The sequence below is a fragment of the Mugil cephalus genome, chromosome 5, assembly GCF_022458985.1.
Source record: "Mugil cephalus isolate CIBA_MC_2020 chromosome 5, CIBA_Mcephalus_1.1, whole genome shotgun sequence".
Taxonomy (NCBI): domain Eukaryota; kingdom Metazoa; phylum Chordata; class Actinopteri; order Mugiliformes; family Mugilidae; genus Mugil; species Mugil cephalus.
Genome location: NC_061774.1, coordinates 10,037,777 through 10,060,698, shown reverse-complemented (window position 1 = coordinate 10,060,698; position 22,922 = coordinate 10,037,777). Strand labels below are relative to the sequence as shown.

General features: G+C 43.9%; 3 protein-coding genes across 3 annotated transcripts; 2 read left to right on the top strand and 1 right to left on the bottom strand.

Annotated features, from left to right (window-relative positions):
* LOC125008029 (high-affinity choline transporter 1-like) lies at window positions 1-7,410 on the top strand. The gene is made up of 8 exons (XM_047585022.1): window positions 1-358; window positions 1,045-1,158; window positions 1,368-1,523; window positions 3,067-3,215; window positions 3,396-3,539; window positions 5,478-5,631; window positions 5,704-5,921; window positions 6,004-7,410. Exons 1-8 carry the CDS (start codon window positions 175-177, stop codon window positions 6,559-6,561), a joined length of 1,677 nt encoding a protein of 558 aa, XP_047440978.1. The 5' UTR covers window positions 1-174; the 3' UTR covers window positions 6,562-7,410.
* A 25-nt stretch (window positions 7,411-7,435) lies between these two features.
* ttc9c (tetratricopeptide repeat domain 9C) lies at window positions 7,436-10,699 on the top strand. Its single transcript, XM_047585023.1, has 4 exons — window positions 7,436-7,581; window positions 8,641-8,998; window positions 9,193-9,375; window positions 10,156-10,699. The coding sequence occupies exons 2-4, from the start codon at window positions 8,662-8,664 to the stop codon at window positions 10,311-10,313; spliced, it is 678 nt and encodes a 225-aa protein (XP_047440979.1). The 5' UTR covers window positions 7,436-7,581; window positions 8,641-8,661; the 3' UTR covers window positions 10,314-10,699.
* A 68-nt stretch (window positions 10,700-10,767) lies between these two features.
* On the bottom strand, window positions 10,768-22,922 carry si:ch211-168f7.5 (mucin-17). The gene is made up of 4 exons (XM_047585021.1): window positions 21,542-22,922; window positions 15,804-16,023; window positions 14,457-14,984; window positions 10,768-14,283 (listed from the first exon to the last, which is right to left on the bottom strand). The coding sequence occupies exons 1-4, from the start codon at window positions 21,806-21,808 to the stop codon at window positions 11,747-11,749; spliced, it is 3,552 nt and encodes a 1,183-aa protein (XP_047440977.1). The 5' UTR covers window positions 21,809-22,922; the 3' UTR covers window positions 10,768-11,746.

Below are 22,922 nucleotides of genomic sequence, written 5' to 3'. Positions count from 1 at the left end.
TCACAAGGCGTCCTCGGGTAGAACTAGTCCTCTCGTGCGAATACGGCTTTAGCGATATGTTGTCACTCGTCCGAGGTTGATCGTGTGACAGTGACACCGTGTTTGACTATTGTTTTTTTTTTTGTTTGTTTTGTTTTATTTTTGCTACCGGTCTTAGTTGTTGGTTGCTCCACGATGAGCCTGAACGTCCCAGGACTGGTGGTGATGGTGATCTTTTACCTGATGGTGCTGGGCACCGGGATGTGGGCGTCCATGAAGTCCAAGCGGCTGGCGGACAGCAGCCAGGCAGACCGGACAGAGGTCACTCTGCTGGGCAACAGAGGGATCAGCGTGGTGGTGGGAGTCTTCACCATGACAGGTCTGTGTGAAACCCTCAGGTAGCCTCGGTTGGATGCGAGTCCGTTTCACGGGTTGTTGCGTGGTGTGAAATTCTTGTTGCATGCTTTTAAAAAGCCGGGTTTAGGGTGCGACTCCTTGTTTTAATCAGCGTTATCAGCAAGTGTCGGCTTATGAAAATACAACTTCAGCCCACTTTGTTGCAGCATGTCCTAATGTCTTCTAATTGTGGCATAGCTTTGACTAGGTGCCAGTCTCCACATGTTGCTTAGCTGCGCCAGTTTGTTAAAATTTGGTTTTATTACTTGTTATATATATATATGTATATACACACACACACACACACACACACACACACACTGAGTGAGTCAACACTGGAGCGACTTGATTCATATTTTCATCTTTGCCGGGACGGCTCTTCCTCGATAAATGTATCCGGCTCGACCACTACACACCACTGTCTTATTATCTGTTCTGAATAAATGTCTTTTGGTGTATTTTTATAACAGCTCTTATCGTCTGCCTGGTTTTACTCGCTGCTCTAATTTTATTTTAGCCTAAAAAGCAAAAGTCACTGCATCCATTCCTCTTGTCCGGGAGTCACTTTAACCCAGCATCGCTATGAAAGTGGACCTACAGCAACATGCCAAACCACTGCCTCCTGGGCCCACCTCTAAAAGTACTGTGTATGTGCTGTGCTTCTTGCAGCTACGTTTGTTGGAGGGGGATTCATCGTTGGGTTGACTGAGGCTGTGTACACTCCAACCATGGGACTGGCCTGGGCAGTCATGCCACTAACAGCAGCCCTTTCCTTCATCATTGGTTAGACAGGTTTACAATCCTTATAATTAAAATATGTGTAACTATTTATTTGATGTGGGGAGTGCCTGCCCGGGCATGTTTCATACTTGCACTGCTATACATGCAGCGTTGCGTAACATTTGGAAGACAAAATGAAAGTCTACATATTGCTTTGCTCCAAACACTAAAAAACGTAATATTTCCCCCATTTGTGTGATTTTAATAAAAAGGTGGACTTTGCTTTGCCAAGACGATGAGAGACAGAAAGTACGTGACAATGATGGACCCATTCCAGATTAAGTATGGAAACTCAATAAGTGGAGTCTTATCTGTGGCGCTTCTAATATCTGACATAATCTGGGTGACAGGGACTCTTATTGGCTTAGGTAAGTGTCAGTCTTTTTTCTTTTTTTCTTTCTTTTTTTTATATAAATGTTTTCGTTATTTTTGATGTTTGTGCTACCTACCAGTTCTACCACTTCTATTATTATGCACCGCAGCCATTTCCTGGAGATAGCAAGCAGGAGAGATGTCATTCCTACTATTCAGTGCCATCACTTCATCAAAAAAAGTAAAACATTTTGCATGTTTTTGTATTTTATCTGAAGTAGGACTTATTAACTTAGAAGTAAACTATGTCGGTCCAGCTCAGGATATTAATAACTTAACGATTTTGACAAAATTCTTTGAATGTGACAGAGACAAAATGTCCACCCTGTTACGGGACATTCTCATCTCTGTTAATATATGTTTTGAATGCACACATAATAATTACATTTTCTGAGGACAATGGCCTTTAATTTACCTTTTGAAATGTCAATTTTAACAAATATTCACAAACAAGTGTATTCACAAAAAGTCTTGCTCTATTTTAAGGATTTAAATTAAAGGGAATTTCAGTGGAATTTTCTTTTATTTTGAAGTGAGTTCAATTTGGCAAATCATACACTGCAAGTAAGCACAATGAAATGCATAATATTTGTAATTTGTATTTAATTATTATCAAAAAACACACAAGTAACAGGGCGGACAGAAGAGTAACGGTGGACATGACGTAACAGGATGTACCTCATATCAGTGAAGAACATATTTCATTAATGAAAGTAAAGAGGGCGGATAAGGCATAGCAGCATGGACCTCATATCAGGGAAAAACACATTTCGTTGTTTAAAGTCATTTTTTTCAACATTAACATGAACATTAAAATAATAAACATTAATTCCAATAATAAAATAAAAAATAATCATTAATTACCATTTAACCCAGTCCCATCCAACCACCCACCCCCACACACAAGCAGTAACAGTTCTCATAAAGGGAATTCATTCAGCATTTGCCATTAAAAAAACTTCAATAACAAACATATATCTGTAGTATCAGCAGTAATGAAAAATGTAGAATTTATACAATTTCTGTTACTTATATTTGTAACTTTAGTTGAGAAAACCTGATTTGGGACATGGCAGTTTAGCCTGTTTACATAAAATTAGAGTAATTATTTTAAATTGAACTAACCCTGCATGCATTCTATGGTAGAGGGCAATCTTTTACAAATAAGTATTAGCCCATTTTACCCAAAATATGCCATACTATGTCATGGGACTCAAATGGCACCGAATAGTAGGAATAGTAGGAATGACCCACAGTCTATTATACTATACTGACTAAATAAATCTATCATCCGTGCAAAGGCTGAAACATTTTTAATACATGCAGTGACACACTGAACAAAAATATTAAAAACAGATATGGTAAGTGAGGGAAGATTTTACGATGGTAGTTTTCCATAAGTCAGTTCATCTTTATCCTAACTCTGAAGGGTTTGATTTTGCAGAAAATTATATGTTCAGGTCTTTTACATGTCAGTTATGGACATTGTATGTGCACTGTATCTGATTATAAATATGAATGCAATTGTATTATTTGTAGGAGCAACAATAAGTGTTATCCTGGATTTGTCCTACACTCTCTGCATTTGGATCTCTGCTGCAGTAGCAATTATATACACGTTAATGGGAGGCCTCTACTCTGTAGCCTACACAGACATCATACAGCTAACACTCATATTCTTCAGCCTGGTAAGTTATGCACTTAAAATTTTATCAAAGGCGTAACGTAAAGCATTAATGGAGAAAACTATTTATTGGTATCCTGCCAAGTTGTTCAAATGATATTTGTAATTGCAGCCTAACTGTGTGGATCAGCAATAAAATATAAATAATGTTGAATAATTACATCACTGATTTCTTGTCCTGCAGTGGCTCTGTGTCCCCTTCATCCTGATGAGTCCCCAATCGGCTGACATTACCAAGACTGCTTTCAACTTCACCTATCAGGCACCGTGGCTCGGTTCTGTGGATAAAGAGATGGCGTGGAAGTGGATTGATAACTTCTTATTGTTGGTAAGCACAAAAATCAGACAGTTTTTTGAATCACACGGTACTGTGTACAGTTGGAGCAGTGGGCTGCAACCTCAAGTAGACTGTGCCCTGCGAGTAAATTGAGGGTTAGGTGCCTGCTCAAGGCACCACAGCCATGATTATTGGGGGAGGAGAACCTGGAACCCTTCTGCCTCAAGCTGCACCTCTAACCTGTACTCCACAGCTAAAGTGCACATGTGATCATGGGAATAGCTGGCCTGGAATTGCCTTTTCTGTTATGTCAGTGTCTGGGTGCATGTTTACATGGTTCAGTTCACTGTTCCACATATGACTAGGGCGCTTAATGGAATAGGCTTCATACTGTGACAAGTCACAATGTCGTAAAGGTCTTTTGACACTGGTCAGCTGCTGTATTTATGAGATGTTACTATGAGGAAAGAATCCAAAAGGGCAACTGGACTTGTAGAATTTTTTTGAAGACGTTTCGTCTGTTTGTTACTCGACCTGTGCCTTACCACCACATATTTTCAGTTTAATGGAGGTTTCTACAGGCAGAAACACGAGTGCGATGGGGTCACCTGTGTCACCGATCATGGCCAATCTCTATGTGGAGGAAGTAGAGACCAGAGCCCTGACCACCTTTGCAGGTTCCAACCCCACCCACTGGTACAGATGTGTGGATGACACCTGGGTTAAAATCAAGACAGAAGAGGGGGAATCCTTTACACAACACATCAATGCAGTAGACAGCAATATCAAGTTCACCCAGAGGACATCATCGGGGATAGTTTGGCCTTTTTGAACTGTTTGGTGCATATTGAAGAAGATCGAAGCCTCAACATTGAAGCATATAGAAAACCCACCCACACTTAACCAGCATTTATTATTGGATTCCCACGACCCTCTGGAACACAAACTTGGAGTCATCAGAACCCTCCAGCACCGAGCACAGACTGTACCCACAAGACAGGATGGGAAGGAGAAGGAGGGGAAACACAATAAGAAGTTTCAACACCATTCACACCTTGAGCCTCCAGGCTCCCACTGACAATAGCTTCAGTAGAGCACCATTCCCCCCACGGCGAATTTCAAGAGGAGTTAGTCTAGTTTAGAAACAAGTTGGATGGCATTGTCTGTAATTTAGAAAATAACAAGAAAATGAGGAGGCCAGTAATGCATCCGCCACATTCCTCAGCCAGCTTCCGCCTGGGATGGGCTGCAGCATTGAATATTCAACTGGTCTGGCTGCTCCGCCATCTTGCCCACCACAAGTGCAATGTTTATCAAAAACCCGCTCACGCCTGAAGTGGTAGGCGGGGCCTTCTGCCATGTCATTTCGCCTAGTCGAAACTCTAATTCAAGATATCTGTAATTACATTCTGACTAGGCGGAATGAAAGTTACAGATATTTACACCGTCATTTCGTCTAGTCAAAACTTAATTTAAGATATCTGAAAAGGAACATGTAGATATCTTTAACTGAGGTGAATTAAAAATATCTTGAATTATGACTAGTCAGAATCAAATTGTGGATATCTCAAACTGCAATTACTACTAGTTGTAATTCAGTTACAGATATCCGCAATTCACATCGTGGATATTCACTCTTAACAATAGGTAAGTATGCACCCATTGAAAGTAGTGACATCTTGACGTCTTCAAGAAACATTCTACAAGTCCAGTTGCCCTTATTACTGTACTTGGTGTCATAACTTATTGAACAGAACACACTCAATGTTAAGACTACAGTTATATAATAAATGTTTTTTACTGTGTGATATGTTTTTTTTTTCCCACTGTTGTTTAACAAAGTCCGCGGAGTCTCGTGACGTTGTCATTAAACGTGTAGCCACACGTCGACTAATACTCACGACACCGGCCCAAGAGTTTAAGACATTGTGTCCCTAGATATGAGCAATGGCAAGTACGGGTAGAAAGAGTAGTTTCTTTTTGTTTAAGGCCCTTGGCAACCTGGGGTATCAGGACTTTCACCAGAGGACACTGTCAGCCGACTCGTCGACTACAGCCAGGATAACCTGCTTCATTGCAGCCCCGCTCATCTTCATACTTGGAATCCCATCTGTGTTAATTGGAGCAGTTGCCGCATCAACAGGTACAGTACCCGAGTGGAATAGATGTGTGAAAATATCCAAATGTATTTGACCGTCTCATGTTTTGGTATCAGACTGGAACATGACTTTATATGGCTCCCCGTCCCCATTTGAGCGCGGAGAGGCTGGTCAGGTTCTGCCGATAGCTCTGCAATACCTCACTCCAAACTACATCTCCATCATTGGCATTGGAGCCATAGCTGCTGCTGTGATGTCGTCAACAGACTCTGCTCTGTTGTCTGCTGCCTCCATCTTCACATCCAATATATATAAGAACATCCTGAGGACCAACGTAAGATGAAAAACTCAGTAAGAACAGATATGTATTGCCTTTCTGTTTCAGCTGCCAGATATATATTTTTTTTACCTTGCAGGCATCAGACAGGGAGCTCCAGTGGGTCATCCGTGTCACTGTGGTGTTGGTGGGCTTGGCTGGCACAGCTCTCACCTTCATGCACAACAGCATTATGGTTTTCTGGATCCTGGGCTCAGACATTACCTATACCATTATGTTCCCTCAACTAGTCTGCGTCCTTTTTTTCAACATATCTAATGGCTACGGTTCCATCACGGGCTTGCTAGTTGGGTTATTGTTGAGGTTACTGAGTGGCGAGCCATCTATAGGTTTGCCTGTTGTCCTCCATTTACCAGGTTGCACTCTTGAGAACGGTGTGTATGTCCAGCGCTCACCCGTCAGGACTATCTGCGTGTTATCCACCATGTTTACCACCTTGTCGTTTTCCTTCCTGACTTCACTGCTCTTTAACAAAGGACTGATTCCTGAGAGGTGGGACATATTCAAAGTGAAAATCATCAAATCACCACTGAAAGGAATATCAATGAACAGTATCACCTTAGAAACAAGCGACAAGGAGACCGCTAAGGTTCAGAATGAAACCGAGTTAATGTTAAAGACAGATCAGCTGGGCTGACTGATTATTTAAATGGGTGCGAAGTCTTTGGTGTGTAGCTGCTACATTATCATGATTATATATTTTTTTTACCACTTTGACCACAGGTTGGTGTAAGAAATCATCACATGCAACAAATATTATATTGGTGTGTTGATTTCAATTATATTTGGGGAATGATGAACTGATGTATTACATTTCTGGCGACCTTCTGCCACTTTTTCAGGTGCATTAAAAAATGTGTGGGGTTTAAAGTCTGTTTAAGTATGGGTTAGTAAACAATATTAATGTTAAATGGTGTCTGTGTGTATATATATATGTGTATATATATGTGTATATGTATATGTATATATGTGTATATAATATATACATATACATATGTGTATATGTATATACATATACACATGTGTGTATGTATATATATATTTGTATATGTATATATATATGTGTATATATATATGTGTGTATATGTATATATAGTGGTCTTCTACCTATTGGTATACAAAGAGTTTTACAGTCACAATGGCACATTTACCCTTTCATTCATGCACACACATATATCAGTGCTAGGCACTGCAAGCAACTCAGGGTTCAGTGTAAAACTTTAATATGTTTCAGGCAGTGCCTACCTTTTATTTCAGAAATCTCATGGGGAAATAATGTGCAATGTTTTTTTTTTTATTATTATAATTATTATTATTATGTTATGACATTCTTCTGATTTGGTGTGGGTTAAATGTTTTCCACCCAACCTGTTTAATTCACTTTAAGCACTAGGACTGAGTATTTTCCTTGGTCACTGCTTATTTTTTCTTTCACTAACACCATAGTATATTATGATTAAATAAATACAAAATATATCTTAATGTTTTTATGTGTCGTGGTAATTCCTGGTTCGGCCTTGTGGTGGCAGTAACGCTCCTTGCAGTTGGTAGTTTTTACTTCTTTATCAGACAACAAGGAAGCGCCCGTGGTGGAACTAAGATGTTTGTCAGATGTTAACAAGTAGCTGTCCATTGATTCGCTGTTCGCTGGAGTAAGGTGAGATGATGCACAGCACGGTATCTTGTCACATGTTGATATACCAAGTCGCTACAATGTGTCGATCTATTGAAATGAGCTGCATGAAAGTTATTTAGCGTGGAGGAGGAGAAGTTAAAACTGCTAGCTGGGTTAGCTGTAACACACCGTGAACGTGAAAGTATTTGGAATAAAAGCGACTTTGATTGACTTCTTGTTAACACTTGGCGGTATTAACATCCACACTACAGAAGGCTAATTCAGTCCTCTCATGTTTACGGAACTCACCTCTAAAACCACGATTAGATATTTCTTTAACATTTTTGATCGTATGGTTGTGATGTTACGTTTCATGCGTCGCTCTGTGACGTTGCAGCAGTTAGTTACTTAGCAACGTGGAAACACTCGTGGAAAAACTTGTTCCCACGAAGCCCAGGATGAGGCTCAGACAACCGCTCCCTGGCTTGGTTTACCCATTTTAGAGCAGTGAGTCGCAGAGCAGACCTCCTACACTTGTTTGCGAGGTATAAACTCTTACTATGCATAAATGAAGATGATCAAATCATTAGGCTTAATTGCTATGGATGATCTGATGATCTGCACCAATTTTATAATGATGTTGACTAAGATATGCACCACTCAGCCATTACATTATGACCTAATATTGCATAGGTCCCCCACCTCTGGATGTGCGGTGTGTGCGCTTGTTTGTCCAACACATCCCACAGATTATCAAATGGATTGAGTTCTGGGAAATCAAACCATTCCTAAACAGTTTTTGGTTTGTGTCAGGGATCATTATACTGCTGTTAGATAACAGTGGCATCGGAGAATACTGTTTTCATGAAAGGGTGTACAGAGCCTATAATGGGTATTTATCGGTGTCAAACTGAAGCCAACTTTCTTCCACAACAATCTTGTTGGTGGAGGAAGTGGGGCTGGCCTGCAGGCCACCATCTTCCACATCTCCCATCGACTTAATAAGTAGTATAGATCATATGCCTGGCTCTCTGTTGAGAATACCCAAGTTATGTGACTTCTTGACACACTAATGTACACATATTTTTAACATGTTAACAGCAAATTAGCAGGACTCCAGAAATGGAGGCTGCAGGGGCAAAGGACAGTCTGGAGGCACAGGGGGCGGCGGCGGCAGCAGGACCTAGCATTTCTGGACGACGACAGACCCCTGCAAAGCCAGTTTGGGCTTTGTTAGAGGAAGCAACCCAGATGAAAACAGAAGGGAATGCCTTCTACAGGGAGAAGAATATTCGCTCGGCCATCGGGCGTTATCACCGCGCTCTGCTGGTCCTTAGGAGCCTCGACTCTGAAGTGATGGCATCGGTGAAAGGGTTTGGACCGGAAGCACCAGCACTCACTTCTGAACAGGAGGCTTTGCTGAGAACCACACAAGTGGACTGCTACAACAATCTAGCAGGTACATAAAACCCTGTCAGTGTAAATAGTATTAGAAATATCTAATGAGTAGAAATACTGTAAATACATATCATGGTAGGTTAAAACTATTCAAATGGTAGCTCTAGACGGATTCAATAGTGCCATCATTTAAATATGAGGAACGTATTTTACATTTGAGGGACACTCATTTTGTTAATAACAAATCTCTTTCAGCCTGTTTGCTGCAGAGACAAAATGTCGATTACGCTCGTGTTCTCGAGTACAGTTTGCGGGTGCTACAATGGCAACCGGAAAATGTCAAAGCACTGTACAGGGCTGGAGTAGCCACTCTGGAGACCGGAGATGCACAGACAGCCAAGCAGTACCTCACTCAGGCATCCAGAGAGCAGCCTAATGGTAAGAACAGAGCGAGCACATCCACATCCACAGCCGCTTCAGCCAAACCTCTGACTGAGTAGTCATTTGTTAAATGTTGGAAGGAAGGAAGAAAAGAAGTGGAAGCACCACTTAGAGCCCATCATAAGTGCAGTATTGTTACGCATTACAGGGGCGTCATTCTTAATCTCTACACCTGACACACATGACCAAAGATTTCATCTGAGAAATATGTTGCGAGCTGTGATGTATTCACATATTCAGTAGTTTTTTAATAAGTATTTAGTCTCTAACCTTTATTCGTGAAATGTCATCTCCTTCCCAAAATATTATTACATGTTTCAACTATTTTGTTTCATGTTTAAGATCAACCTAATATTGTAAAATAGCATCACATTTAAATTTGGTATGATGCTAATCTATCACTTGTTAAACTAAAACCAGTTAGCTTTGCATAAAGGTTCTACATGGGGAAACTAATCCATCTTCATTCAAATGTAGCACAGCTACCCACAAGACCCTCAAAAAACAAATAGCGATTTGTGTCCCTATTTCATGGACCAATTCATCAGTTAAATCATTTTCGGTTCACTTTTACAAGGCTACGGTGTGGTTTGCAGCGTTTTCTTTTTTTTTTTTTTATCTTTGCAGATTTTACTCAAGGACATGACTGTCACAGAATTACATGCACTATATTCTAGCAGGAATTCTCAGGAGGAGAATAATTCTCTTCTAACCATCTCCTACACAGTTGACAGCCTGTGGAATAAAGAACAAAACTCTGTAACCTTTCTGTTTCAGATGCCAAAGTGAGGAAGCACCTGCAGAGGGCTGAGGAAAAGATAAATCGTGATTTACAGAAAGAGAAAGCCATGTATCGAGGCATGTTTTCCTCCGGCGTGAAGGACAGCTCCGGAGAAGGGATTAACCAAACCAATGGAGCTGGTGATGGAGTGTAGTCTGCCAATACATCCTGCCAAATACAGTCTAAAGCTGAGAGAGACTTTCCAACCTTAACTTACCAACTGTCTTGAATGTCTTGAATCACAAATGCTATGGTCTCTCCTTAATGTGTTTGAGGTGCACATTGGAAAGTAAGGATGACATGTTATACACAAGAAACCCGACTGTAGGAGGGAGAGTAAAGATATGCTGTTGAAAATAGAAAGATGATGACAGAAAAGTTAGTTTCCTAGCAACACAGAAACGAAAATAAAGTTCAGTATAGTTCACAGAAATACGGGAATTTCAAGGAAATTCACTACACAAATGCCTCAGTGATTACAGTCACCCGGTCTGTGATGTGAATGCGACTTTTCAAGTAAAATATTTTTTTAAATAATAATGCCCAGTTGTAAACATCTTCTTTTTTTTTTTTAAGCATGTGAGCAGGTATTTCCACCACAATACAAGTTTAGTCAGTTTCTTTTATTAGTTACACACCATGTGAAGCCACAAACTGATCTCAGATAATTCATCAACATTTTAATCATTCAATATTTATTTAAAGATCCTGAGCAAAATAGCAAGTTAAAGAGTATTTGCTTGGTGGTTTTGGTCATAATCTGGCCAATATGATTGTACTCCAGAGGCAGTATTGCCCATGATGAAAGAAGAATATCACATTCTCACAATAGCTACAATCACTGAACAAGTCACGGAGCAGCATGCAGAAAGGGAGTGTGCACATAGGCATTCATACTCATGTTTACAGGTGGGTAAGACCAATATGCAAAGAAGCTTCGTAAAGCAAATGGGGTCATATTCAGCATTTTTTTTAAAATCAGGATACTTTCCAGAAAAAGAAAGGACTAGTGTTCCTGCCGAGGTGTCAGGTCCTTTGAAACAACTTACGGTTATTTGCAGCTCATATTCACTCATAAATTAACTGGTTTCACTTACATTTATCTGTGAGCTTCGCCACATTCTACCGACCCCTAGTTTGCCAGTGTACAGTGCACCGTTAACCACACAAGGTTTTTCCAATAAAAAGTCTCTTGGGCTACTAAGCACTATTATTGTGCTGCAGAACATGCTGGAAGTAATTTGATAAGAAATTAGTATTTTGGGAGGTTATAAAAAAGTGTATGTCTTTTTAAAAATTTACAAAAATGTTACCAGAATGAATGACACGGGCCATAAACAAGGTTTTAAACACTTCATGTGCCTGAGAGGAATTTCCATCATGTTGGTGGTGAATGCAAGCACTGGCATAGTACATATCTTACGGCCAGTGTATTCAACTGATCATAAAACCTTGAAGAATGAACATCAAAAATGATGGCACTCTTTTTTTTTTTACAACAAATATAATACTAAGCATCACTGGTTTACTGGTGTATGTAACATGTGGAAGATGCATCTACTGAGAAGTTCTATTATTGTAGAAGTGTCACTTCTTGGATGGTTTCCGTTTGAGACTCAAGGACCTCATGGAGCCGAATACTTTCCTCCCCAAATCCCTCAGTGATCGGGAGCGCTGGAGGGGCATCCGCGGAGGAGGGGAAGGAGAGAACGAAGGAGAGGAGAGGGGGGAAAGGGAATGACAGCTGCCTTCTAGGCTCTGAGAACGAGAGAGGTTAAAGAGGCTGGCCGTGGAAGACAGCCGCTTGTCTTCCTCCTTTGCCCTTAGCAACCTAACTCCTTCATCTCTGCTGACCCCCATGCCACCTTGCCCCACGTCTAAGGAGGAGACCCAGTGTTGTCTCTTTTTAGGCTCCTCGCTGTAGTTACGAGGTACCAGCAAGCCCTGGGACTCACTCCTGAACAGAGCCCTCCTAGAAAGCCTGAGACTGGAACTGCGCCTCTCGCCGTCTTCCTTCCCCCTCTTCTTTGAGTAGACGGGAGAGTTGTCTACTTTTGGCCTCTTGTCACCGCTGCTGGACGAAGCCTTCATCCGTCTGTGCTCTCTCCTCCAGCTCCCGACGCTGTTCCTCCTCCAGCCGTAGCCATACTCGGCTCTGTCCATTTCCTCCCTTTCACTTTCAGACTCTTTTCCCCAGAGACGTCCTTCAAAGCCTTTCCAGAGTTTGTTGGCGGACTTCCGTGATGTCTGCGCCTCCTCCTCAACCCAAACCGAGCTGTAGTCATCTCTCTTGGAATAGCTGCTAACTGTGGCTGCCCTAATCAACTTATGCGAGGCATGCTTGCCTCTGTAGAGCCCTTCTCCCTCCCCTCTTTTCCACTTGCTCCCACCCCCACTTCCTCCCCCACTTTGTCGAAGTGATCCACCTCTTGGTTGGATGCCACCGTGCTCCAAAGGAGAGTTCCGGGTATTGGTTCGGGGGAGGGAGCACTGAAAGGGCGCATCCCGTCGGAAAACTGAGAGGGGAGTGGCACCGAGGGGGGATGGCTGGAGGGGGCGTGGAGGGGAGCGACCCCTTGGGGTGGGGCGAGAAGCCGGGGAGGAGGCAGTGGAGGAGGGAAGGTCAGACGGGGAAGGCATTTGTTGGTAGTGGCAGTGTGACGAGTAGAGGGAAGAGGGAATGTGGATGGACTGGTAAGGGTGTATGGGGCTGTTGGAGTGTGAAAGAGGAGGGGTGAGGCTGGACTGAGACTGTGGAGAATGGGTGACGCTGAGAGAGAGCTGGATTGGTCTCTGTGGGCTGAGGTCGGTCAGCCTACTATAGTCATGTGACTGATCTGGCTGGGCCGTCAGGTGAGTTTTACTGTGACCCCTCACCTCGCCTGCAGAATCAGTTTGGAAGCAGTCAATATCCAGCTCCACGCCTTGTTCCATCAGCCCTATAACAACAGCCCTAGACAGACCAGAGAGGCGGGAGATCTCCTCCACCATGGAGGAGTCTTCGCTTAGCTTGGGACTTGAACTGGACTCTTGGATCAAGCTGCTCCGCTGAGACCCAGGAGCTGATCCAGGGTTCGCACCATACACATAGTGTCCAGTCTCAGGTGGCGCACCACTGCTCCAGTCCAACGAGCGGCAGAAGCCTGATGACGCAAACCCAGAATTGGCCCCGGACCCTGAGGGTACTTCCAGCGAGCTGCGGTGGCTCAGGCTGCTCGGACAAGTTGAAATGCGAGGGCGGGATCTCATTGCTGGGGTGGGTACAGCAGAAGAAAGTGATGATGGAGGCGCTGTGGGTGTTGCGGTAAAGTCAGCCCTCAAAGCTCCACAAGTTCCATTTTTGGAATTGTCCGCTAGCCCGCGGCCAGAATTTAAACCAGGGTTCAGGTTCAAGTTGAGGTTGAGATGCAGGTTTATGCTCAAGTCCTCTCCAGTGGCCGAAGGAAGGTTACCCAGGTTGATTGAATTCCTGGTGCCTTTTTTTGCGGTTGTACTGAGACTGACTCTGGCCGAGTTCCCCAGCAGCGACTTACAGGGCGTGATGTTGCCACCTGGTAAGGTGGAGGGTGTACTGCGGTTCTCATAGGCAGAAAGCGATTGGGTGGAGCCATGACTTTTGCCTGGGGTACAAAGGCCTCTGTGTGTCATTCGACATGGGGTGGAAGCTGAAGTGAGATCGGAGGTGGAGGAGGTTACCCGGCTGTGATACTGGCGAGCGAGCCGAGAGATGTACTGCTCCAGCTGGGTGAAGGATGCCAGTGTGGGGCTCTGTTCAGGCTGGAGTGTCAGAGGTGCGTCAGCGTTTGACTCTTTTGGTTCATCAGGCTGTGGTCCTTCGGGGCTTGCAGAGGCTGATTGCTCCTGCGTCTGGGAGATGAAGAGGGGGCTCTGGAGGGCAACCGCATGCAGTGGGCTTGGGTAGGAGTACACCTCTTTGGTTCGACGAGACACCAGGTCTGTACAAAAGCGGGCGTCCAGCTGGGGTTTGAAATCGAAGGAAGAGGTGGAGGGGGAGAGCGAAGCAGTGTTGAGGAGCGGGAGGAGGGAAGACATTAGGGAGTCACCGAGTCCAGAGCAAAGGTCAGACAGAAAGCTCAGACCAGTAGCTTCAAGGTCACTTGGAACTGTAAGAGACAGAAGAATCTTAGACAAACCTTTATTTTTTAGGTGATCATTTACTAAATATTTATACATGTCTTTTTCTGGATGACTTTTACTGATCTTCATAGTCAAAACAATGCTTCGATCTATCTACACGGGTGAATTCACAAAACATTTATTGACCGTATCACCTCACCTGAGACTGGAGTCTCTTCTGTTGCTTCTTGGGTCCCGTCTGTTGCTTCCTGCATCTCTTCTGTTGGTTCTTGCGGCCCCTTTGTGGGTTCTTGCATCTCTTTTGTCAGTTTTTGGGTCTCTTCTGTCAGTTCTTGCGTCTCTTCTGTCAGTTCTTGCGACTCTTCTGTCAGTTCTCGCGACTCTTCTGTCAGTTCTCGCGACTCTTCTGTCAGTTCTTGCGTCTCTTCTGTCAGTTCTTGCGTCTCTTCTGTCAGTTCTTGTATACCTTTAGTTGGTTCTCGGGCCCCCTCTCTTGGTTCTTGGGTCCCCTCTGTTGGGTCACATTCTTCCTGGCTGCTCTGGAGTAAAGTCTGATGGAGTTGCCCTGCACCTTCGGGCCACAAGATGTCAGTGTTCTCTGCAGACAGAGGAACCTGCTCCCACAGCTGCAGGGGTCGGGCAGGTGGAACCAGTCCGCCGAGAGCAGCATCGCTTGAGACGGAGTAGGAAGAGTCGGACAGAGAGCTCCCACTCACCGAATAGAAACCTTGACGAAAAGAAAATAAATGATGCATGGTTTGGATGTGCAATGAGTGACTCCATAATTCTCAAGGTAATAATGCTATATACCAGGAAATAAAACTCTTCTGAATAAAGGATCGTACTCAACAGCTCCATAGCATCTCCCAATACCACTACATTATCCTTAAAAATAAGAATATTATTGGATGTTATCAACATATTTTTTCAAGCTCTCTGGAACAGCTGGTGTAAGACATTTAAAAGAAAAGCAAAGGAGCAAACATTACTTGTTTCTACAGCTCTATCCTAAGAATAGTTTGGAGGTCTCTATGGAGAAATAGGTGAGTAAGGTCAGTAAAACTAGCTAAACAAAGACAAGACATCACCTACAGAAACTCAAACTTCATTAAAATTCCAGGAGAAGGACGTCATGGTACTGGATCTACTGTTTGACAAGTAGGCAGTGCAAAACTACATCAGCCGTGAACACTCTGAGTGCTACAAAGAAATGACTATTCAGAGTTTTCAGAAAAGAAAGTAAATGGTAGTTTTGAAATAAAAAAACAAAAAACGAAATGTGAAATACAATGATTTCAGGGGAGCAGGGAGCAGAGTTGCAGAGATTGGATAAGAGTTTGACAAGCAAGTCTAAAGAGTTGACAGCGAGAACCTGAATGTGTCACTGCCAAGTCACGGAGAGTGCAAGTAAACACAGGTAAAAAGAGAACGGGGTTAATGTTTAATGGGAGACTGAGCCACAGCTTTATCAGGAGGTGACGAGCTGTTGGTCATCGTGCAGGTCAGTGTTGTAATCACAATTTCTGGCATTTAGGTGTGTGTTTACCTGAACTAGGTCTGGAGTCGCAGTCCGGGTGGACCATACTGCTGAGGTCTGGGGTCGGGGGAGAGAGAAGGTCCGAGGGGGCGTCCCAGGACAGGGTCGACCAGCGGGAGTTACTGCCCCTGCCAGAGGAGAGGTTGACTGTCCCGTCCCCTGAATTACTGCCACAGTCCTCCGGGCTGCTCTGACAAGGAAATACCATCGTATCTGAAGGAGAGGGAGCCTGAAATAAAAATAAACAAAACAACCAAATTATGTGATTAAATAGAGCTTAATAAAATACAAAAGACAGGCCAATAGGATTTAAATAATATACACAATCACGTATAAGAGTAATCAAAATAACCGAGGAGAAGTCAGCGGGCAGCTGGGAGAAAATAACATGACTGACCAGAGACAGCGTGTATCATTATGACTAAAATAAACTATGTTGGCCACATCATAACTAAACCATCTCCATGACAACAGAGGAACCCAGTCCTGTGAAGGTGGCCACAGGATGCGTCTGAAAGCTTCAGAAACGCCGTGTAAAATCTCTGTGCGTCGAGGAATTTTTCCATAAACTGTTGTTTATGTCGTTACAAATGAGTCTAGTCGCTGAGGTGGGTATCGTGTAGCAACAGTGTTCAGCGCCGCTTGTGTAAATGTCAACCACGAACAATGAGCCACGATAAAAACTCTCTGCATGCACTGCAAATTATCTGCTTCTTACCAAGACAAAAAACAACTTAGATTTAGAAGTGTAGGATAATTTGTCTTGTTTTAAATAATTTCTTATTTCAAGTGTTTAACTTGCTTATTTCTAGATTTAACAATCTTAATTTAAGAAATGAAATTATCTTGCTGCACGGACAGATGATTTCACTTGTTTCTAGTACCTCTACCCTCAGATTTAGTGTTTCAATCTTGTTTTTTTTTTTTTTTTTTGCAGTGTGTGTTTGCAGTGCACAGACATAATTAAACCCATGTGAAAAGACATGTAGGGTTGGACATCCATGATGTCATTCAGCAGACAACAGGCTCCGATGACGTCATGCCGCTCTTACCGGAAAAGTCAGGAGTGAGGCCCCACAACAACAAGAATAACAAACACCCCATCAAGTTAGCAAAGTGCCTCCATTTCCCAGATTAGTAAAGGCCTAACAGAGTAAACCCCCCCGTCTCCAATTATCCTCCAAATCCCCTACCCATCCCTCCAGGACAGCCGCCAAGAGCCCCTGCATTAGTCTGATCGAGGCCAGACAACAGGAACACTGTGAGTGGCGCTGATCAATCCTCTTGTTACTGGGGGAACAATACAGGTAGTGACTCACTGCTGGGGTGACAGGAGAGGAGGGGGCTTCAGAAGATAATGGGAGAAGACAGATGACGTAACAAAGAGCAGCCGGAGCGGCAGAAGGGAAGGGAAGGGGTGGGGGGGTGAACTGTGGAGGAAAGAGGGAAGGAAAAAGTGAGGTGCGGACTTTGACCACTCTCGTTTCCTGGGCTCCGGGAGATTCTGTCCCCTGGTTTCCCCCCTTACATTGAGTCGTGGCTGAGTGGGTGACTAAAGCCAGTAAGAGGGACAAAAAAAAAAGAGACAGAGAAATAAGAGTGTGAGTCACTGAGCGAGTGGAGGGAGAGGGAGGGTGAGGTGAGGAGGGGGTGAGCGGTTGCCGGGTGAGAGAGAAGGGCATCTTGAAGGACCCCCTCCTCCCCCACACTCCCCTTGACAAATAATCCCCCCCCTCCCCGTTTCTATAATATCCTCCGAGCCTGCCGCCCCCTACTCACCATAGCTACAGCTGCTCGCTCTCTAACTCTCGCTCGCTTCTCCTCCCACACAGACCCACAACAGCACAACAGGCCTGGCGAAATATTTAACTCATCCTCGGTCCAATCTTGACTTTGGCTCGCAGATTGTCATAATAGAAGCTTCACATTTTTGCATTTCTGGGGAGGTTTAACTGGAGTTTGCTAATATTTTCTTTTAAAGTCGCTTAAATGTGAAGATGTCTGCAATGAAAATAATTTTTTAAAAAAAATCCATCTCCATACTATCCCTAAGCAACATAATGCATTGCCCGTAATAGGATATAATGTTTCATAGTGCCCAGTGATTAATCAAATCATAGGAGGCTCCCAGACAAAGTGTGTGGGGGTCTGCTCAGAGCTCCTGTAACATGATATTCCTTCATATGAGGAGGAGTGCAGCCCCACTGGAACGTGTAGAAAATGTATGGGTCGATTGGATAACAGCGCTACGGCGATCGCAGCTGCACAAGCAGCACGCCTCCTCCTAATAGGTGCATTATGTCATCGGCAAGGCAAATTGCAGCCATGTTGAGGCAGAATAATTTGGTGGAGGACGGGGCGAGTGTTTGGCGAGAAGTGCTCGCTGTTACGCCACGCAGCATTTATTGTTTCATGCATTATTAATGCGGTATTGAAATCATAAGGCAGGCCTCACTGAGAATGTTCATCTTCACCAGCAAGCAGAGTGACGGGCACCGGCTTTTCCGAAACATTCACAGGGATCTTTTAAAAAAAAAAAAAGTATCAATGTTACAGACTTTTTCTGTGAGACCAGAAAGATCCTGAGGCTAAAAAAAAATAGGAGACAAAAGCTGTCTCACTCCACAAGTCAGGGTAATGGCTCTCCCCCTGTAAGGTGATGCTTTCACATACTAAACCCAATTTCCAGACAGGCTGCCTTCAGTCTCAGCACTGTGGACACTACTTATTAGGGCTGTGTGTGACAATTAACAAGATTACTGATCCATTGTCTCATTTCATTGATTAGTTGTTTGGGTCTATAAAACATTCAGTCATAAAACATGAAGTCAGTCAAAAATCAGTATCTGTTTTTCGTCAGGTGTTACCAGCTGCATAAAACTCAAACTGATTGTGACATTTTAGGAAGAAATTATGTCTAAATCGGTGGACTAAACTTTCTTTTGTAAATGCATATTAAGGGAAACCATGCACCACATTCTCTGCTTGTCCCTCCCCTTTTCCGGACATGTTCTCTCTTCAGGAGACTTGTATATGTATCCGAACACTGAATGGAATCAATAAGAATTACTCTGACTCGGCTTTGACCTCTATTTTTAAAGCAAGGAGAACTGCCTTCAAAGTTCTCTTCTACTTTGTGCAACATACGCAGAATAATTACAAAACTTATGTGAACGAATCGCTAAGTCAAAGCTGGTTCTATTTATGAAAACTGAATTATTTATAATAGTAATGCAAATTACGTGCGCTTTCCTCCCAAAAACAATATTGAAGAAGCATTGTTTCTGAAAATGAATCTCATGGTTCATTTTAAACTGCATGGTTTTCTTTTTTTTTCATCTCTCTCCAAAGATGAAACCATACGACCACAGTCCTGACCTAACAAAGTATAGATTTGTTTAGTGCCATCTTCTGCGCTCTCTCTGCTGTTCATTCACATTTAAAGAGTTTAATAATAATAAAGCAAAGCAGGGGATAAAGTAGAGTGCATTATAATATGAGTCACAAAATCCTCCGCTCACTGAATTACAGTGATGTTTTTAAAAGCTGAACAATGTTTTATGTTTTTCAAAGTGAAAGAACAGGTAAACTGAACATAATCGCCGTGAGCGTTGTAAATAAAACAGCAGGAGTCCCTACTACTCTCCCTCCCTCTCCATCTCTTTAAACTAGATACAGTTTCCATTCCTTTAAATGTCATGTCTTAGTGTGTGTGTGTGTGTGCGCTGGTGATGGTTGGCCTGGCAAAGGGCTGCGTGCCAGCTTGTTCTGCTACACCGGCAGCTCCCTTCAGAGGTGAGAATGAGCAATGCCGCTCGGCCTCTCCGCACGATCTCTCAGCGCAGCGGGGGGAACTACAGAGGAGATGTTGGTAGGTGGGCGGTGAGGAAGGCAGCACATTATGAGACACACTTCCATGCAGATGCCCTGCTCAGATGGGACTGCAATTTTCTGTCCCTGCGCTGATAAAAACGTTATCTATTTCAGCTCCGTGCCGCGGGCCTGTCCAGGGACGAGATTTCGAATCCCGCTCTCCAGTAAATACACCAGATGTGACCTCCCTCCGCCTGGTTTAGACTGAGCGAGTATTAAACAGCTGCAGGTTGCTGACTAACTCGGCTCACTGATATCGAGAACAAATATGCACGGTGTAACCACGCACTGTGAAAAGAGTATGTGATTGGGAATTTGTTACTTTCTCAGAGTAACAGTGTCAGGGATGGCTTCTTCCATATCTGGATCAAAACTGCCAGCAGACCTTGGACGCAACGTGAACATTTAACGTTTCTGGTTTGTGACATGTGGAAATGATCTTTCCAGCCCTTCTGTAAATGTGGTTTCAGGGAAGCCCTGCAGCCTATTTCCTGGTCGTCCCACCCATATTCTCTCTGTGTTATTGTCTGCGGGGAGAATTTTATTCTTGAGCAGGATTACATTGACTTTATCTGCATTTTGGAGCCAAGAAGGGTCACCTTCATGGGTTTCTTCTTTTTTTTTTGTAGAAAATATGCAGAATAATTTGGAAGTTTGAAATATTCCATCAATAATGCGGTGGAGATGAGTATCAAAGAAAAACAACCTGCACACACTGTATAGTATTTATAGTAATGGCTTGGTTTTCTGCAATAAAAATCACTGCTGCAACTTTGTGTGCGATTGGGTCTTTTCATAAACTCGATGCTGACATCCCTAGAGACACAACCACTGATGCCAGGTATATTGAAAATAATAATAATAATAACAGAAACATCGTGGGTTACAGTTCTTAAAGATAAAACTAACAATAATTGTCTATTTGTTTCTATTATTAACTGGATTAAAATGTCCTTACTGAAGAAGTTGGAACGTAATATTTCAGCCCTGTCTTGTTGATCCTCTAAATCGACAGTTTTCTTCAGCTAGTCGTCAAAATTCAGTATTTTATTGCCAATATCCGTTTCAAACTTGAAAGTCCCGTGGGTGCACCCACAGATGCCCTTTTGCTCTCATATGCAGTAGAGTTTGCATGCTGATTAAGGGTTCAAATTTAGTTCATGTTCACAAATACTGGGCCAGACCAGCTGCAGCCTCCATGCCCAGGCCTCAGGAAGGGACCTGTTCACATCCTGTATTACATGTCAACCCATATTCTCAACACAATAAGGTCTGACTATCCGATTCGGGGCGAGTGTGGGGAATCTGACATTATGTATTCTTGCCTCATGCACCCTAGCCTTCAAGATTTTCACAATAAAAGATCAAAACTGCACTTTTTAAACTGACAGTGATGGAGCATGCCTCTACATTGTGACCGGAGTAATCTGAATGCACACTGGGTGCCAAAGTGACCTTTAGGACCTAAAGGCCCGTGCCAAAAATGCAGCAGTGTCTGGTTGCTGGCTTATTAATACTGCACCTGATTTTAGCGTCCATTTCCCACTACATCCTCCCTTATAACCTTGAGGCAGGGCACAGAGCCAGCCGGACAAGAGCTGGTCCTGGCTACCTGACCTCAATGACATTTGCTCCAAGTGACCGTCACAAACATAATGATCGGGCCGAATGCCTGGATGGTCCCTGGCACCATCTGAATCACTTTGGTATTCAGCTCTCGACGCAGCCGTGCGCCGCCAGGCAGAGATAAAAATCTGGCTACTGAGCCGCAGAGGGACATGCTTGTTGGCAGATCACCACAAACCCCGCATCCATATTTAATAATCTCGTCATGTAGAGATCCGGGCTACTGGCTGACAGACGCACTGACTGACCTGTTGCCTGGGGGATGTCGCAGAGCCATGCGCGCTATCTGAGGGGGTGCTCTCCGGGGTTCCGCTCCCTTCCTCCGGCGGTGGCTCCTCTCCGTCGGGGGCAGCCGAGGATCGGTCCTCCAGAGCGGCGTCCACCATCTCCAGGTGTTTGCACCTGAGCACCTCCAGCTCCAGCACCCCGGCCAGGGTGGCTTTGAGGCGCTCTCCGATGCGGACGCGCTCGGTGCCCGACCAGAGCGAGTTCACGCAGCTGCGGCGGGCGGCCATCCTCGTTTGGATGCCGGCAGGCGGACCGGGGGCGCACTGCTGACCACGGCTCAGTTACCGACGCGTGAGAGGAGTGAATTGTTAAGGTTCAGCACCAGACAGAGCGACGCGGACTCGACTGAGCGACAGTATCATAGCAGCAGCTCGATTTAACGCAACATTAAGGAGATTATCCCGTCCATCTGGAAGGTGCCATGCAGCCTGCAGCTTCACGCAGCCCCGCGGACTGGCACGAGACTAGCATTAATGAATCCAGCGGCAGACTGAAGAGACATCACCGACCCATGCCTCATATTAACCCCGGCTTCGTTTCCTGTTGACATCGTCCCTTTTTTTTCTTGTCACTTGTTTGCCGTCTCGGTGGAGTTACCACGGCGCCGCGCTCCGTGCGATGCGTCCCCGGTGAGACAATGCCTGAGACAGCCAGAGGGTGGGTGGTGATAACGTTACATGTGGGAGCAAGCGGCGGAGAGGAGGAGGAGCCACTGCACCGGAGCCGCGCGTGGATTGGACGGTCAAGTTTTTCGAATGGACGCAGAAAAATCCCCCGAGTGTCCAACTTCAGAGTACAGAGTGTCAAAGGACAAATACCTCTCCGCGCATCTCTGTAACGACAGACAGACACAGATATGATATATATGCATCTACGCACACAAGAGGGGAAAACAAAATACGTTTTACTCCACCCTCACAGAGGTGTTTGTAATTGCTTCTCACAATCACACCTGTCAGGTGTAAATGAGGTGGAGCTACAGTGGAAATTATGTCGCTATTTCATCTAACTCTCTGAACTAAAATAACACCAGGTTAAATGAGAGGAAACACCTGCATTCACATACAAATGAAGCGGAAAATGGACCATGCTTCAACATACTTAAAAAGTAAAACCAGTAAGAAATGCATCAGTGTTTCATGCAACCAGCTGTATGAGGATGAGACTAGACTTCATTGAAAACATTGCAATACACCTTTGTACATAAAGAGTTAGAAATATCAGAAAAAATTCACATGAATAAGTTGAGGAAAGTGGTAAAAAAAATCATTGCACGTCATGTTTACAGTCAATATCACAATTAAAATGTGTCTGCATCAATAAACACTGACGGATCAACTC

Coding starts and splice junctions, on each gene's coding strand:
- ttc9c (XM_047585023.1), top strand. CDS start 8,662: ATGGAGGCTGCAGGGGCAAAGGACAGTCTGGAGGCACAGGGGGCGGCG. Junction 8,999..9,192: donor CTGCTACAACAATCTAGCAG/GTACATAAAACC, acceptor AATCTCTTTCAG/CCTGTTTGCTGCAGAGACAA. Junction 9,376..10,155: donor ATCCAGAGAGCAGCCTAATG/GTAAGAACAGAG, acceptor TTTCTGTTTCAG/ATGCCAAAGTGAGGAAGCAC.
- si:ch211-168f7.5 (XM_047585021.1), bottom strand. CDS start 21,808: ATGGCCGCCCGCCGCAGCTGCGTGAACTCGCTCTGGTCGGGCACCGAG. Junction 14,985..15,803: donor CGACTCCAGACCTAGTTCAG/GTAAACACACAC, acceptor CTTTTCGTCAAG/GTTTCTATTCGGTGAGTGGG. Junction 14,284..14,456: donor AGAAGAGACTCCAGTCTCAG/GTGAGGTGATAC, acceptor TGTCTCTTACAG/TTCCAAGTGACCTTGAAGCT.
- LOC125008029 (XM_047585022.1), top strand. CDS start 175: ATGAGCCTGAACGTCCCAGGACTGGTGGTGATGGTGATCTTTTACCTG. Junction 359..1,044: donor GGGAGTCTTCACCATGACAG/GTCTGTGTGAAA, acceptor TGCTTCTTGCAG/CTACGTTTGTTGGAGGGGGA. Junction 1,159..1,367: donor AGCCCTTTCCTTCATCATTG/GTTAGACAGGTT, acceptor TTTAATAAAAAG/GTGGACTTTGCTTTGCCAAG.